This window comes from Manduca sexta, chromosome 26 (assembly GCF_014839805.1).
Source record: "Manduca sexta isolate Smith_Timp_Sample1 chromosome 26, JHU_Msex_v1.0, whole genome shotgun sequence".
NCBI lineage: Eukaryota > Metazoa > Arthropoda > Insecta > Lepidoptera > Sphingidae > Manduca > Manduca sexta.
This window is the reverse complement of record NC_051140.1, coordinates 6464238-6480946: the sequence shown is the minus strand read 5'-3', so window position 1 is coordinate 6480946 and position 16709 is coordinate 6464238. Positions and strand designations below refer to the sequence as shown.

At 35.8% G+C, this 16709-nt stretch overlaps 1 protein-coding gene across 1 annotated transcript; it reads left to right on the top strand.

The window, feature by feature from the left end:
- The first annotated feature begins 1769 nt into the window (after window positions 1-1769).
- LOC115452095 (solute carrier family 46 member 3) lies at window positions 1770-15036 on the top strand. Its single transcript, XM_030180550.2, has 7 exons — window positions 1770-2844; window positions 3116-3275; window positions 3711-3812; window positions 9800-9937; window positions 11355-11444; window positions 12119-12275; window positions 14052-15036. The coding sequence occupies exons 1-7, from the start codon at window positions 2059-2061 to the stop codon at window positions 14101-14103; spliced, it is 1485 nt and encodes a 494-aa protein (XP_030036410.1). The 5' UTR covers window positions 1770-2058; the 3' UTR covers window positions 14104-15036.
- The last annotated feature ends 1673 nt before the right edge of the window (window positions 15037-16709 follow it).

The window sequence follows — 16709 nt, the reverse complement described above, 5'->3', positions numbered from 1 at the left end:
TAGCGGGAAAGCCATTTTATTATATTATAGGAGGGCCAGTAAGTGGCTGATGATAATACATGAATATTTCCTCAGCCAATTCATAACAACGACTTCGCTTGGATTCAGTTTACAAATGAGGCCATGTACGTTTAAAAATTAAACCACGATATAGATTAAGATATCTATTTTAATCTATATTTAATTTCCATGAAGACAAATATAAAAAGTTCTTAATTCCGTTAAGAAATGAGCTTCGTTTCATTTTATTTTTTGTAATGTGATGTCATAATTCAAAATGTCACGTGACCTGTTTTCGATATATCAAATTAATGAAAAACCTTTTTTTTTTCCTATCAAGCAACGGTTTTTTTGTGAAAAAGCTTATTTTAAATATTTATAATTTGTAAAATACTTTTTTAACAACAATGTAGTAGCCAATCATAAAGACGTCCACATAAAAATTGTTAAAATACAGTGAAACCCATGCTAGAATCCATTCCGTGACTTCCAGGTAGTGAACAGAGAAACAGACTAAACATTGTTTAGAGACTGATTCATTTGTTTAAGAACAAAATGTTTAGTCATCTGATTCCAAATTCTTTCCCTACAAAAGTTTTCTGGAAGAGATAGATCGCTTTTAGCAATAATACCGCCCATTAGTAAAGTTATTTATTTATTTGTTTTTGTTTTATCCCAATGGTTGCTACAAAGAGGATTGACTGCAAAATTACTTTGTGTACCAAATGCACCCTAGCTCCTATTCCAGTGTAAATTCCTTTTGAAATAACCAGTCTGCCCGGCTACAAATTTATGTGTCATGTTAAGCGCGAGTTAATGTCAAAGGGGTATTATAATGTAAAGGACTACCTCGATGATCAGACGGTTTAAAAAACAGTCCTGCGCACCCTGTCCAACCCTATGGTAACGCCAATATTAAAAATTAACTTCATAAACGTCTCATGTGTACCTTTTTACAATTTTAACATTATAGGGAAAAGTTTTAAATCGCCGTGACAAATTTTATATTGTACTTATTGACTCATTGACTTACCAATTTATAATAGACGACCGACCGATCATTTTGTTGCACTAACCTTTAAATTTATAATCTAAATTATATTGACCGAGATCTATGTCAAAATATGAAATATAAAACAACAAAATTATGTTTGTAAATGTAGGCGTATGCACGCCGTACACTGTTTCATAGTTTTTATAAATGTTTTAGTATTATTGCTTTTTTTAATTTTGAGTTATTGTTAAATACTTTTATGTGGATTTTCTCCGCATTTTTACGGCGATGTGCGTGTATTAGCTTATATAATTAATCAGACTTTGTATACAAAATACTCATTAAAAAAATATATATTTAATAATAATAATATAAAAGATTCCATGGACAATTGATGACAAAAAATAAAGCCTGGAGTTTCGTTTTGCCTTTCTTCTTCGGGTAGTCATCGCTTAGGTAGTTAGTGAAAGGCTGGTAGGTTAGCTAGGTTAGGGCTTTTATTGTCCTCACCGGTTTATTTAAAATTACATATATACATCATTTTATTTCCTCTTTCGTGCCAGCCTGAGCTGGCTTCTTTGTTTACTTTTATTTTTTAATTTATTTTATTTTCAATATAAATTGTCTTTGTTTATATAAGCTAACTTAATTAAGTAATAATTAAATATTCTCATGTACCTTGAGTTATCATAAGTGCAACTATGTTCGCCTACGTGATGAATTAAGCTATTTATTTTATTTTATAGTGTACGGAACATTGGGCTGATATATCGCTCAATTAAACAGAGACTAATGTGACATTATCTGAATTACAAATCAATTGATACATTTTAAAAAGATAATTGTAATATATTTATAGATAAATATGATAAAAAAGATGACTAATGGAATTCCCATACAAAGCTCATTACGGAAGGTTCTATCTACATAATATTATCTTGACTTTTATCTTCACGTTTTACTTTTATCACAAGCAAATCTATAAAAACTTTACACTATGAGCATATGCTGCTCACAATACAATTGATCATCTAAATTAGAGGTCGACCAACTTTTTATCAATAATGGAAGCTGAAAAGGCTACTATGGCAGAAAAAGATAGGAGCCTAGCTCCGACTGAATACAAGAATATGTCATTATGTCAACGAGTCAAATATGTCAAGAGCCACGTAACTGTAGAAGTCACTGGATTTTTAGTCATTTTTGCGAATGTTATACAAGGAGTGGCCATGCAAACCATGGGCTTAGAAAAAGCATGCCGAGTAAATTTAGAGTTGGACGACGCGATATGCGATGCACTCAGAGCCCAGAATGGGACAGAAGATTTATTACCTTACGAGAGAATGGTCCAGGAGCTATACGCATCACGAATATCATGGAGAAGCATTGTGCAAACGGTACTCTCTTGTGTCGTGGTCATATTTGTCGGTGGATGGAGTGACGCGACCGGCAGAAGGAAAGTGATAATGATGGCTTGTCTTTCTGGTGAAATAGCACATACGTTGAACAACATAATTAATGTGATATTTTTTTATCAAATCCGTCTGGAAATTTACATATTTTTTGATGTATTCTTTCTTAGTATTTTCGGAGGCACCGGTGTTATGTTCCTAGCACTGATTAATTACATATGCGATATTACAACATCTGAAAATAGAACACACAGAATTGGTTTTGTAAACTTGTCAACATTTGCTAGTATTCCATTGGCCTTATCCATATCGGGTATTGTTTTAAGCTATGGGGGATATTATGGTATATTCATACCAGCACTAATAATGCACATTTTAAATTTATTTTATCTTATATTTCACATATCTGACCAAGCCAGAACCGAAGAACATAAAAAGGTAAGTCATTTTTCAATATTTTCTTTTCAAGTGCCAGTTATTTGTGACAGTAAACCGAAAATAAGTAACAAGTACACACACAATATGTTTGTACAATCATATACACGACATGTGTACAATTTTATTGACAATTAACCAAACATTTACTGGTTATTCACATTTTTTTCGGAATAGTCATATACACATACTAAAGATCAATTTTCATACCATAATTATTGCATATGCACTAGTCACATGCACATGCTTATTATGCAAATGTTTGTCCCACCAGCACGACGGTAGAGGGGTGATTCACTTCTTGAGGACTTTCTTCAACTTAGCGACTATAAAAGAAACTTTGGCTATCGTTTGGAAAAAGACAGAAAACAACAGGAGGAAAACACTGCTGATATTAATTGGTACTATTACTTTCATGCACGGGCCTTTCATTGGTAAGTCGAATATCTGTCTCTCTATTAAAAATGTGTCCTCCCACGTCTTATCATAAATTATAATAACGAAGCCTGTATTTCTAAATTTTTAATATTATAATTAGTACTGTCACCCTCTTTTAATCGATGGTTTTTGGGATCGAATTATAATGTACATATGATAAAGAAAATGAGCAAGGTTACAATCAGAACTACTTATGTTAATTACTTCTGTCAATTATTATGAGCAAAATAATAACAGAACGTATCTAGATGCTAATAACAAAATATTCACTAAGTCTAAACTTGTCCTTCCGATATCGTTACACGCTCGGAATTCGTCCCTAATTGCATCGTAATACTTGTTTATTCCGGTAAACTTAGAATCTTAAACCAATAATAACCAATTCCTTCAATTTTTGCTTAGTCGTTTATTCTATTTTAATATTGTTTTAGGGGAAATGTCAACTTTATATATGGTGACTAGATATCGTTTTAACTGGAATGAAGTACAGTTCAGCTTCTTCCAGACCTACAGCTTCTTTATGAGTGTAATCGGTAAGTTTAAATTGCTTTGCTGCTCACGGCTGGACCAACTTAAAAGACTTTTACCCGTATAAAAATATCCACAGTAGCTTAATATAATAGTTAGCCATGACCTGCCTTTTAACGATAAAAATCCGTAGGAATCTATTCAGCGGTCCGTGTGTTTACTTCTAGCAAATATATAGATCAATAACTTGCAAATGACACTTTTCACCCTAAAAAAACAGGATAGGAACCCTGCTTTCTGAATTTTGTTCCGTAAAACCTCTGTGAAATTGTGTTATCTATACTTCTATACTATTGGATGGACATGGGATATGCTCGGAGTTTTTCTACGCAATCAAATCAGAAATGAAGAAATCCGTAGAAGAATGCCTGCACTGCGCAAACAGTTAAAGTTACGCAACAATTATGTATTGTGGAATTGTTCGTCCTAAAAGCTCTAAAATATCTTTACATAGTATAAAACAAAGTCCCCAAAAGCTGTCTGTGTCATATGATCGATTTTCTCAAAATCTACTGAACGGATTTTTGTACGGTTTTTACTAAAAGAAAAAGCAATTCTTGAGGAAGGTTTAGGTTAATAGTACATTACGGTTTTATTTAAATTGAGTGAAATATAACGTTTACTGTTGAAGAGGTCTCGTGGTTGTAAAAATCTCATGGGACGGAATTTAGTCGAGTAAAACTTTCTGATGCACTGATTTCCACGCGGGCGATGCCGCAGGAACAGCTAATATATCTTAAAACAAAGTCCTCCGCCGCATCTAACTGCCTATCCGATCTCGGTAAACTCAAAGACTACATAAAAGATGTCGATGAAATTTGGCATGGAGATAATTTCAGATCCTGAGAAGAACATATACTTCTATGCTTGCTAGAAAAAGTTTCTCACGTTGGCGGAGCCGCGAACAAAACCTATCATATAAAAGTGTGCGCTCATCATAATTGCGTGACAGTGTGATGACAGGTCCGTATTAATAGATGCATCTCAATGCGATAATAGCTGAGACGCTGTCAAGATTGAGTAGGTATGTTAAGGGCCGGCGCATATATGACAGAGCGTGGCGCAGAGATTTTTTTTACTGTCAAACAATTATCGACATTGTCATCAATGAAATAATATTCAAAATCCATTAACACAACAAGAAATTTCCGAAAAGTATCGAAGCGACTACATGTGAAAGGTAGCGCAGAAGTACAGGAATGTGTGAGCATGCGCGCTGTTCCGAGCGCATCCGCTCTCAGCCGTCGGGTTTGCCAAAACAACGCTCGTGCGGCATGAGCGGGAGCCGCTATTTTGTTGTCAACATTCGTTCTTCTCTTTTTTAATTAGGAAGAAGTGGAATACCACTTCTTCTTCTTTTGCAAGTTATGATCGACAAGCAGGACCCAATCCACCATTACATTTACGAATGTATGTACACGTTTGGACTCTCTAAAGATTGCAAAAGGAATAACGACGGTATGTCGTGGCGACGTGGCGACTCGCGCATACGCTTGCGATCTTGAGGATAGTCGCAGATTCTCGAGTAGAAATTCGTCTAATGTGCCACACGTTCAGAAAACTTCGCAAGCATCCTCTACACTGTGCCCCGCCACATGTGCGTCGGCCCTACGATCGTAACATAACGTAACAACGTTTATAGTTATAATTATCATAAACTCATTATTAGTTAATGTAGAGAATTAATGTAAGTTCGTTTAAATTATAACATTATGCTCATATTAAGATACAATGACATCTATACTATTATATAAAGCTGAAGAGTTTGTTTGTTTGTTTGTTTGTTTGAACGCGCTAATCTCAAGAACTACCGGTCCAAACTGAAAAATTCTTTTTGCGTTGGATAGCCCTTTGTTCGTGGAGTGCTATAGGCTATATATCATCACGCTATACCCAATAGGAGCGGAGCAGTAATGGCTAATCTCAGGAACTACCGGTTCAAACTGAAAAATTCTTTTTGCGTTAGATAGCCCTTTGTTCGTGGAGTGCTATAGGCTATATATCATCACGCTATACCCAATAGGAGCGGAGCAGTAATGGCTAATCTCTGGAACTACCGGTCCAAACTGAAAAATTCTTTTTGCGTTGGATAGCCCTTTGTTCGTGAAGTGCTATAGGCTATATATCATCACGCTATACCCAATAGGAGCGGAGCAGTAATGGCTAATCTCTGGAACTACCGGTCCAAACTGAAAAATTCTTTTTGCGTTGGATAGCCCTTTGTTCGTGAAGTGCTATAGGCTATACATCATCGCGCTATACCCAATAGGAGCGGAGCAGTAATGGCTAATCTCAGGAACTACCGATTCGAACTGAAAAATTATTTTTGTGTTAAATAGTCCTTTGTTTGTGGAGTGCTCAAAGTTATATATCATCACGCTATGACCAATAGGAGCGAAGCAGTAATGGCTAATCTCAGGAACTACCGGTTTCAACTGAAAAAATCGTTTTGTGTTGGATAGCCCTTTGTTCCTGGAGTGCTATAGGCTATATATCATCACGCTATGACCAATAGGAGCGGAGCAGTAATGAAACATGTTGCAAAAACGGGGAAAAATTATTAGTTTTGAAAGCTTCCGTTGCGTGCGCTGCGTAAACGGTTAAAGTTATGCAACAATGATGTATGACGGGATTGTTCCTCTTAAAAAGTTCTAAAAAATATATTATAAAACAAAGTCCCCCGCTGCATCTGTCTGCTTGAACGTGTTAAACTCAAAAACTACCCAACGTATTAAGATGAAATTTGGTATGGAGACAGTTTGAGACCCTGGGAAGAACATAGGCTCCCGGGAAACTACTACTTTTATAACGGAAAACGTTAGCCTGAAAAAGTTTATAACGCGGGCGGAGCCGCGGGCAAAAGCTAGTTAAATAATATAGTTGTTTAGACCGGTCATCAAGACCGAATTTATGCTCCATAAAATATTACCAATTGGTAGTAAGTCGTTGTCTTGTTTGAAATGTCCGTGTGACAAGGTGTCACAGCGTCCATAGATATTAATACAAAATGAAATATATTTATAGCAAATATGCTGTTACGTCCAAACAACGATATGATAAAAATATGAAGTATCTTACATTGGTGTTTTGATATTTCACGGTAGATTGGGTAATAATCGCATAAGCATAAAATTTCTGTATGAAAATCTTCCCCAGTCCACTCAATATACTCTTACAACTCTTTGTTAAGATATATTTTTTATGACAATAACATAATAACAAGTTTACAGGTTAGACCTTCCGTCAGTTAAATCCATCTTTGCTAAAAGATTTCCGAATTACTCACATTCGTTTATCTATAACAACGTCTCAAAACACTGTAACATCAAGAACGATTGCCCTATTAAAATAAAAAATACAATTGTTAGCTGGCTATTTAATTTGAATTATGAAGAAACGGAATTATTGTTATGTAACATCATAAAGAAATTATAAGTTATTATTATTTTGCTACCTTTTACCATATTATGTTTTAAAGAAGTTCTCACCTCACTCAATTTTGTTATTTATTTAATTTTATTTACTGTTAGTGCTCACCTAGCAAACAAATTATAGAAAACCTAATTGTGTTTTATATTTAAATTGTTTCTGGTATCCCAAGGTACAGGCCTAGCCTAGTTTGGGTACCCCTGGCAAATATGTTAACTTTTGTTTTTATAATAAGTTTGTAATTTGTAACCATTGAAATTGTAAACAAATTCTGTTATTTACAATAAAAAATTATTATTATTATAATAGCAGTTTATAAATAATAATTTCATAATAGTGGACTTAATAATAAAAGTGTAATTGTGTGTTACAAACTATAGTCGAGCTCGATAAATCGACCGAGTAATTTGACAGTTGTAGGTTAAAACTTAACTATACATAGATGAAAACAAGAGATTTGGTGGTACTAATGTAAAGCTGCACAGATTTCTTTTTAATAATGAAATATTGTTATAGAATACAAACAAAATTTCGTGTAACAGTTCAGTTTTATCGATAGGTTCTGTTTTTTTGCTCGGACCCAAAAGCTGATGTGTTTGTATAAGCCGACCCTTGCCAAGCGAACCAATATAGTGTTAGGTTAAGAAAAAGCTTAAAATCTTAATTTCTACGCTTTATACCATGTCCTACACTACGTACTTTATCTATCTTTATAACATTTTGTTAGTTATCTCTTATCTAAGTATTTATCCTTTCGTCACTTTATGAAGATAATTGATTATATTTTAATATTATTATCTTGATTATATTACGCAAATAAGTTTTTTAAGCTGTTTCCCTACACAATAATATATAAAAAAAAAATATAATTCTGTGAATCATAGTGTGGCAACGAGGCAACGCGATTGTACTTCTAACCTTTGTATATTATCAAAATTAGATAAGTACCTAATAGGAACGATGAATAAATCAAGATCCAGTTGATAGATATTACATTTAATTTTATTTATTTGTACAAAACAACACTTAGCTATCAATTAATGATTTAGAATTATTACAAAAGAAAATTATTAGGCATTTTTTGTTTTAGAAAATCAGATTTATTTTAAACTTCTCCTTGTCCTGACATATAATACTGTAAATCTGGGGTTTCGTCAATTTCAAAATTTCATGTCTATCTTACTAGTTGATAATTTCCTGCTAGGGTTGTTCGAATTGGGGGTCTTTCAATATATTTATTGTGATAGGGTGCATTGTGCATAACTAGAACCGAATTTCTAGGTATATTTGGAATTAATTGATTAACCATCCATTTCTCAAAGTTTCGTTATCTTTTTATTGTGGTAATCGCCTGTATCTGTGGATTCATACATTAACAAAGCTTCGGGCACAAACCCATTTTTTCCCTGCATGAACGATTACCAATCATTGACCTTTTGGAATCTGCCTTTTTACTCCTCTTATCTCCACTACAAAATTTTCCTTTATTATGAGATGTATAGCGTAAGTAGCGTATTTTAGAGGTAATTAATTCGTTTGGGACATACATGGTGCTTTTAGACAATAACTTTTCGATTGTCTTTCATTTTAGTGAACCGATTCACATCTCATTACGTATTCTTCTCATCGTCTTTTCGGATACATTGTAATTTATAGTCTCAAATAATTTAGGATTTAATGATTTAATAGTCGGCAGTTTATTAAATCATAAGTGAAAATCGTCCATTCTTCGAACATCATAATCAAAGACCGTCCGTATCTAAACGAGATTGCTTTTTTGGTCCCCCCTTTTTCGAAGAACTAAACTTAAGTGACGAGAAAGTCATGGGCGCCGCCAAGATTGTTTTTAGGGAGGTGCATCTGCACCTGCATATTATATTATATATCTTTATTTTTTTCAAATTCAAATCGTGCGCTTTTTTGAAAATCCTTAATCATAATAAAATCTCTGTGGTCGATAGTTACCATCGTTCCAAATCTATTCAATGATTAATATTTTTTGTGATTTATTTCGGGACAGGGGGTGTACGTGCACCCCTCTCGGCGCCCATGTTGGCAGTTGTTTCAGTACTAACTTTGCTTAATATATTGTTCAAAGTTTTTCTTGAAAATCCAGTGGCATTTGCCACTCGTTCTTGACCCTTCTTAAATAATTATTTATTTATTTACATTTTCATCCTAATTTTTTTATCGGTCGGCTTCGTATACAAAATATTTATAAACATTGTAGATAATTTCGCGAATCTGACCTCGTAAAGGTTTCTAACTTTTTCTAATGGATACCATCGTATTATTGAAAGTTGGAGCTCTTACAACTCCATAACATGATGTTTTTGATCTGGATGCGATTACACTCTTTCGCCCTCGTACAACGACTGACAAATCAGACAAATAATGATAATTGTCACATACGTAGTGTGCGACAGAGATAACGGAATTCGAGCTGCAAATGAGCGAGTTAGCAAGTTATACGCGGGAAATTTTATATCCAAAGAGTTTTCAGGTATTGATTTGGTGGTGATATTTTTTATTATTGTTTCTATTATCACAATTAACATTACAGGTACCGTGGTATCTTTGTTGCTGTTCAGCAAATATCTGAAGTGGCACGACAGCGTATTGGGAATAACATCTACTACCAGCAAGATTCTAGCATCGTTTGTGTATTGTTTCGCCCCAAACACAGGCATTTTCTATCTAGGTGAGTGAGGCTATCTCGTTGTGATTTTCGGATTTAAGGCAGTTCGATTCCCGAGTGTGGCAAGCGTATTTTCAAAAATATCTAAATGCAATTTTGCTTCTTTTTAAAAATAAAGTTTTTTGTTGTTTCCTTTGACTAAAATTAGCAATCTCCAATTATTAGAGTGTGTATCGAGGTGCGATTCAAAAATTCCATCCTGTATATAGATGATAGCTAACTATTCACAATGGCGAAAAGTGCTCTCTCTCAACCAGTGGCGGAGGGACCATATAACCCGATTCCTGCCGGCTTCCTTTTATGTAGAATCTAATTATAATCATCAGAACGATTTGCAAACCGCATTTAAGCATATTAGTACCTATATATGAGGTCGGGTTCCCTTTCGGGAAATTTTACCTTTCGCCACTACTCTCAACTAGTTTATCGCAGCGACCAGAGCCATCATACGTAATACTCCAGAGGTACTCGCTTCGCGGTCAGGACACTCCCCGAGGGACTCAGCAGTTATTCTATTCTATTCTATTACTACAATTCAAGTGTTCGCCCGTCGCACACGTACACTCGCTATAGCCTAGCATTAAAACTATCGGAGCTTTACACTCTCTTCGCGATGTTCTCTAACTAGTTTCTAACTCTACTCTCTGCTTCGTCATCGCGGGCGGTGGGACAAATGCCTTATATATAAATGCAACTGGGAACGAATGTCAAAGAATGCGCTTGCCGTACAATTGTCGAACTGATCAACATTATATTTAAATGTAATTCGCTTGGTAGCATTCGCCGACACTCCAAAAGACTAAGTACTTAAACAATATATTTTTGAGGTATAGTATGTACAATACCTACATACGTTTCATCCATACCAAGTAATGTGCATTCAGGTAAGATCGGTTAAGGGGTAATATGGTATAAAGCAAAAATACCACGAAAATATTATGGTTCTAATTGTTTTTGTGGACTTTACAATACTAGCTTTAGAAGCGTTATTAGAATGAACTCCGAACTTATCGTGGAACGTCCGATCTTTCCTAAGCATTTTAAATTTCTTTAAAGATATATCCTATTTTTAAGCTTACACGGGGAGAATTGAAAGGTTGTTAAATTATCACATAAAGTATAATAGTTTTTATTATAACTAGTTGGGTGTATAAAATGCCGGTATCACTTAAATATTTTATGAAAAAAATAATATTTTGCAGACCACTCATCGAAAAACTGTCGCAACAAGCCGAGTGCACCTTAAGTATATTGATAAAAAATTCGAATAAAGGCTAATGTGTTTAATTTTAGCTTTATCGATATAATTAATGCGACTTAATTCGACGCAGATAATACATATTTCTCACACGTGAGCCATCTTTCATATCTAACTTTGTTGCGTGATATATTTTTTGTATATTATTTAATTTTATTTCAGGTCCTTTTGTTGATATATTAAGCGGTGCCATGTTACCAATGTTGGCGATTAGATCAATTTACACAAAACTAGTGACCCCGCAAGAACTGGGTAAGAACTAAATATATATATTAATTTCTGAAACTGTGTTGTGTACTGTTTTGGTGACGTCGTTGTATTACGCTACGACTGCAGTAGTGAGGAGTCCGGTTAGATAATGGGTTTTCTCTATCGATATATATGTACTACGATACGTCAATGGTCTCTCCGGTGTCAGTCCTGAGTCTGGAATTTGTGCTCGAGGCAGCGATTAACTCTCCCCCTTTTACATCATGGTACGGAATACGCACGACGGAACGTGGGTGTATCAGCTGGGCCTCTGTCTAGCCCTTCTCGGATAAAGGCATGATGTGTGATTTATGTGGGCTTACCCATCTCACTATTATGTTGTATATTAAAAATATATATTTCTCTTTTTATCCTATCAAGACAAAGTGAGTACACTGGAAGACTCAACTGCACTCACTACGCACTACTGTACCTACACTCAAGATATACCATCGACAACTAAAGTTGTAGTGACCCTCAATGGTACCTACTGGGCGTACAGTTAACCACAAAAATAGATGATCAAACTCAAATTTTTAAATCGCCTTTTAACTTTTTTATCGTATAGACAATCGTTTATTCTTCGCTAAAATAAACTTCAAAGGCAACACACATCTCTATATCAAATGTACCTAAAATATTACAACTAATTAATATTGCTTTTTTATAATTTTCAGGCAAGATGACGTCACTGTTTGTTTTATTTGAAAACCTGGCGCCAGTGATGTATGTTCCGATTTATGTTGCCATCTATACTGCCACCATGGACACACTGCCAGGAGCAATTTATCTATTTGGAGCTGCCATAAGTGTTCCAGGACTAATAGCATTCTTGTAAGTTAAAATCTAAGTAATTCATATTTCCTACTCCAGCTATTCTAATCTCTAGTATTATAAACCTTTCCATTAAATTCCTATGAAGGATTATTATCTTATAAAGACCGGAATACACCCGATGATAGTTATGTATTGTTATAACTGTTCTAGCGACCCGCCCCCGCTTCACATGGCTATCACTAGTCTGTAACCAAATGCCGACGATACAATATTTCCAAAAACAAAATTAAGTTTTATCTCATGGACACTAAACTTCACACGGCACCCCTTCTCCCCCACTCCCCCCCCCCCCCCCCGAGGCAATTCTTGTGCGCTCGGTCTTCACACCGAATGCACGCCTATGCACGGGGGGACATCGTGTCGCGACTCTAGGCACATAGTTTAATGTGTATACCTTTTGGCTGCAAAATACACATTGAGGCCTATAAGGGTTCGCGAAAATCTCCCCTCCCTCTTCCTTTTAACCATCCTAATAAAGCTCCTCCTCCTTCCTCTTCTCTTCCTTCCCTCTATCCCCTCTCTTCTTCCTCCCGGGTCCCGTGACCGAATAGCTACGGGTTGCCAGCGTACCGTCCGCTGGCACCCTCAGTGATAGCGGTTAGGCCCACCAAATCTTCATTGGGACTGCCGTGGTCGCTAAGCCGGGGGATCGCTTGTACACCGTTAGCAGGGTACGTCCGGTGATAACAGCGGCAGTTCCCAAAAACAAACAAAAAAGAAGATTATCTAAATAATATATAAAATTGCTCCAGCCGTTTTGATGTCCTAAGCGAACATAAATACAAAATTATTTTTATATAATAATATATAAAAAATATATATGGTATATTAAAGGAATATTAACTTGAAATGCATTACATTGACTGGGTAATGAGTATCTTGTAGAATCCACCCGGTCTCTAGCCTACTCTTGAGCAGCACTTTTTTAACCAAAGTTGTTGCTATTAGTAATTATCAGGAGTAGTTCTTAGTATCAAGCCATGGAACTGTTTATACGATCATGTAAATGTTCAAACATGGTATCAAGTAAATTTTTTCTCATATCATCGCGACGCGCGAGTGCCGGCACTCGCGCGTCGCTGTCACACAAAACTACCTGCGTCCTTGAATAGTTGCGAGGTGCTTAGAGAAGGAAGATGATTGTATATAAGCGGAAATGCGGGACGATTATGTATTCAACGTTCAATTTTGTAGTTTAATTGAAAATCATCCAGTTCTCTATAATTGTAACAGACCAGAATATTGCAATAACCCTCTGTACATTAGCGAGATACACCAGTGCTAAGACATCTTCATCTTCGGAAGAAGACATGTTATGGTGTCAAAATCCGACAGCTAATAGCCATCATCTCCCGCGGCGTCCAGCGGCACGTCCGTGCCTTGACTTTCCTATATGTTTTAAAAAATTACGACGGCGCGGCGCCCCGTCCGTGCCATGACTGCGCCCCACGTCTTATCTGTGTGGCCCGCGCCTGAGAGTGAAATAAGAGAGTGCACCTGTGAGCACTTTATTAACCAAAGTTGTTGCTATTAGTAATTGTCAGGAGTAGTTCTTAGTATCAAGCCACGAGCCTGGTCGGATTGCCGTCTCACCGGACTACGAGAGTGAAGAAACAGAGAGTGCACTTGTGTATTGCGCACACTCTTGTGCACATCATATTTGCTGCGTAGTGTGAACCTCGCTGGATAAGATCAGCCGAGATTGGCCGCTGTGACCGAAATTCAGCTAGGAGAGATTCATGCACTCACTTATAAATGGTATTTATTTTTCAGATATCTCTTCCGCATGCACAGAATAAGTTTGAAGAAAAAAGCAATGCCGTAAAACACGGAATATCACGGAAACCCATCAAGCGCAGGGTGGATAGAGAAATGTTTATGCATATTAACATGCTGTGATTAAAAATATGTCGTTGGATGAACACACACCGCGAGAAGTGGATGCACTGGTTGCACCTGTATCCCTTCGGGAATAAAGTCTTGTGTGTATGTGAGTGTGTGTGAGTGTTTATAATAAATTATAATCGATGGAAGGTCGTGCGATTATTGTGGACTCGAAATATCCAATAAGGTGTTGATGAATGACAGTTAAGATTAATCTTTGGAGGATAAACTAAGAAAAAAAATCATTATCGATGGAAATCGGATAACGGATAATTAATAAAGACTGTATGTATTTTTTTAAGGGTACGGAATATCTACTTCACTGCCGGTGCACTGGAGTACATGTGCACCACTATATTCATGAATATAGTGGTGTCTGGAAAATTATCGATTAGCGAAATACGATTTTAAATAGGCGTAAGACAATCTGTATTACGGTTAAATGTATGTGCTAATGCTTCCATCTACATCATATTGAAATAAGTACATCAATGGCATTCTGCAGTAGAATAATAAACTGCAATTTATTCATCGTCTGATAATTTTATCGCGCAGCTTCATATAACAGACAAACACTCATATTGTTCAACACGACGTGTAATTATGAAGATTATCATTGTTCGTAGTTTTGTTGAACATAGATCCAGTATTCCGGTCTGTAGTGGGATTTCCAGAATCAATCTCGATGTATCCACTCTGGCTCTATGAATTCTGGAATCTTGGTACCTTACCGATAATTCGAGCATTTGAATGCCAATACTAAACAACGTTAACAACATGCGATGATGACTAGATTAATGACAAAATAGTTTTAATGATTTCTTATGTTTACGCGAATGTTAGACATTGAAATAAAACTGTTTTTCGGATTTTATCAAGGTTTTTTATATTATTCTTTTCCCCGACGTTTCGAAAGCTTTAGGTAGCCTTATGATCAAGGTGAGAGGGGTCTGAGGTGATGGTCGTCCGAATAGTCATAGTTACTATTTACCTATATTTTACAACCATGCATTTTTTTTGTGTGATATAGAACACGAATAAATTGTAATTTTAGTACCGGCACGCTATGATTACCATTTAGACTGTTTACAATAGCTAGGTGAAATCTCAATTCATTATCAAAAAAATATATAATCAATGCGAGTCACATTTATGTTTTGAGATTTATAACTAGTATTGCAAGGAGTAGCTGATTAAAAAGTTTTACTAAACCGAAAATAAAAAAATGTTCTTTATATATTTCAATGAACCGAACATTGCAATGAAAATGAATGTACTAAACTTTACTAAGCGAGTTTGCCGGAGGTAGAAGTTGTGCTGGCCAGCGATCCTTTTTGAATTTTGAGAAACAAATGCCGAGTTTTTTTGCTCTCTGGCAAGGTGCGGTTCACGCATCAGCCAGTGTCATTACATTACATAAATTGTACAGTACGAAACATTAACAATAATGTACAGTAATTAGCGCCTTAACGTAGTTATAAATTAATACGAACCTTGATGAGCGCACAAACTTCAATACAGCTATCATAGTGCGCCGGTATTGTAGTTCCTTACTCGAGTCTAAAATAAGTTTGTGATCGGCAATGAGTTCTAGCTACCTATGTATAAAGATTTGAAGCTTTCGCATAGACAATGTCAAGATAAACACACATCCCACCTTTATCCTCATACGATAGGAGCAACCAGGTCACCACTTTTCACCGTTAGTGTTCCGTCCCAATGTATGATAGATGGCGAGCCTATCGCCATTACCGCCACCGATTCATAAATCTGGGCTTATACTGAGGAGAAAAACCCAATATTAATTTGTCCGACGTGGGATTCGATCTGAGGCCCTCGGAATGGAAGTCGTACCACACACGCGATTCAACTACACCACTGAGACGGTCACCTTGTTACTCACTATTGACATTAACACTAGACTACTGTGTAACATATAGTTGCTAAACTTGCTTATATATAACTTTAATCGAAATGTTATTGTTTCTTTATCTGAAATAAAGTAATCCCTCTAAAATTCATTTTAGTGTACACAAAACAATGGTTGATATGGACACAAAATTTGAACGACGTATAGAATCGGGACATTTCGTATTTATTTAGCTACTTTTGTTGCTGACTGTACAATAGCAAAAAAAAATTCATTTTATTACCTAGATGTTGCATACGACTTCAAGCTTTACTCGCTAAAACACTACACAACGCCAATGCCACCTGTTTAAAAAAGCGGATTAAAAATTATCTTGTCTCCCATGGGTAATCCAAAAAGTAACGTATGAGTTAATCCATGACATGGTCTACCCGTGTGCCAAATTTCATCCCGTTTACATCTTACAAACATCCAAACATTTTCACAAACTTACGCATTAACAATACATTCACAACCAAGTCTAGGCAACGAGCCAATTATGTCAACCTATTTATGAACCCTATTAAAAAAGTACTGGCCACTAAAATTAAAATGTAGGACAAGCATTAATCAAATGTTCGAAATTTAAAAAAATAATAATGAAACAGCAAAATCTTTTCGAAATATGGAGGGAAAAC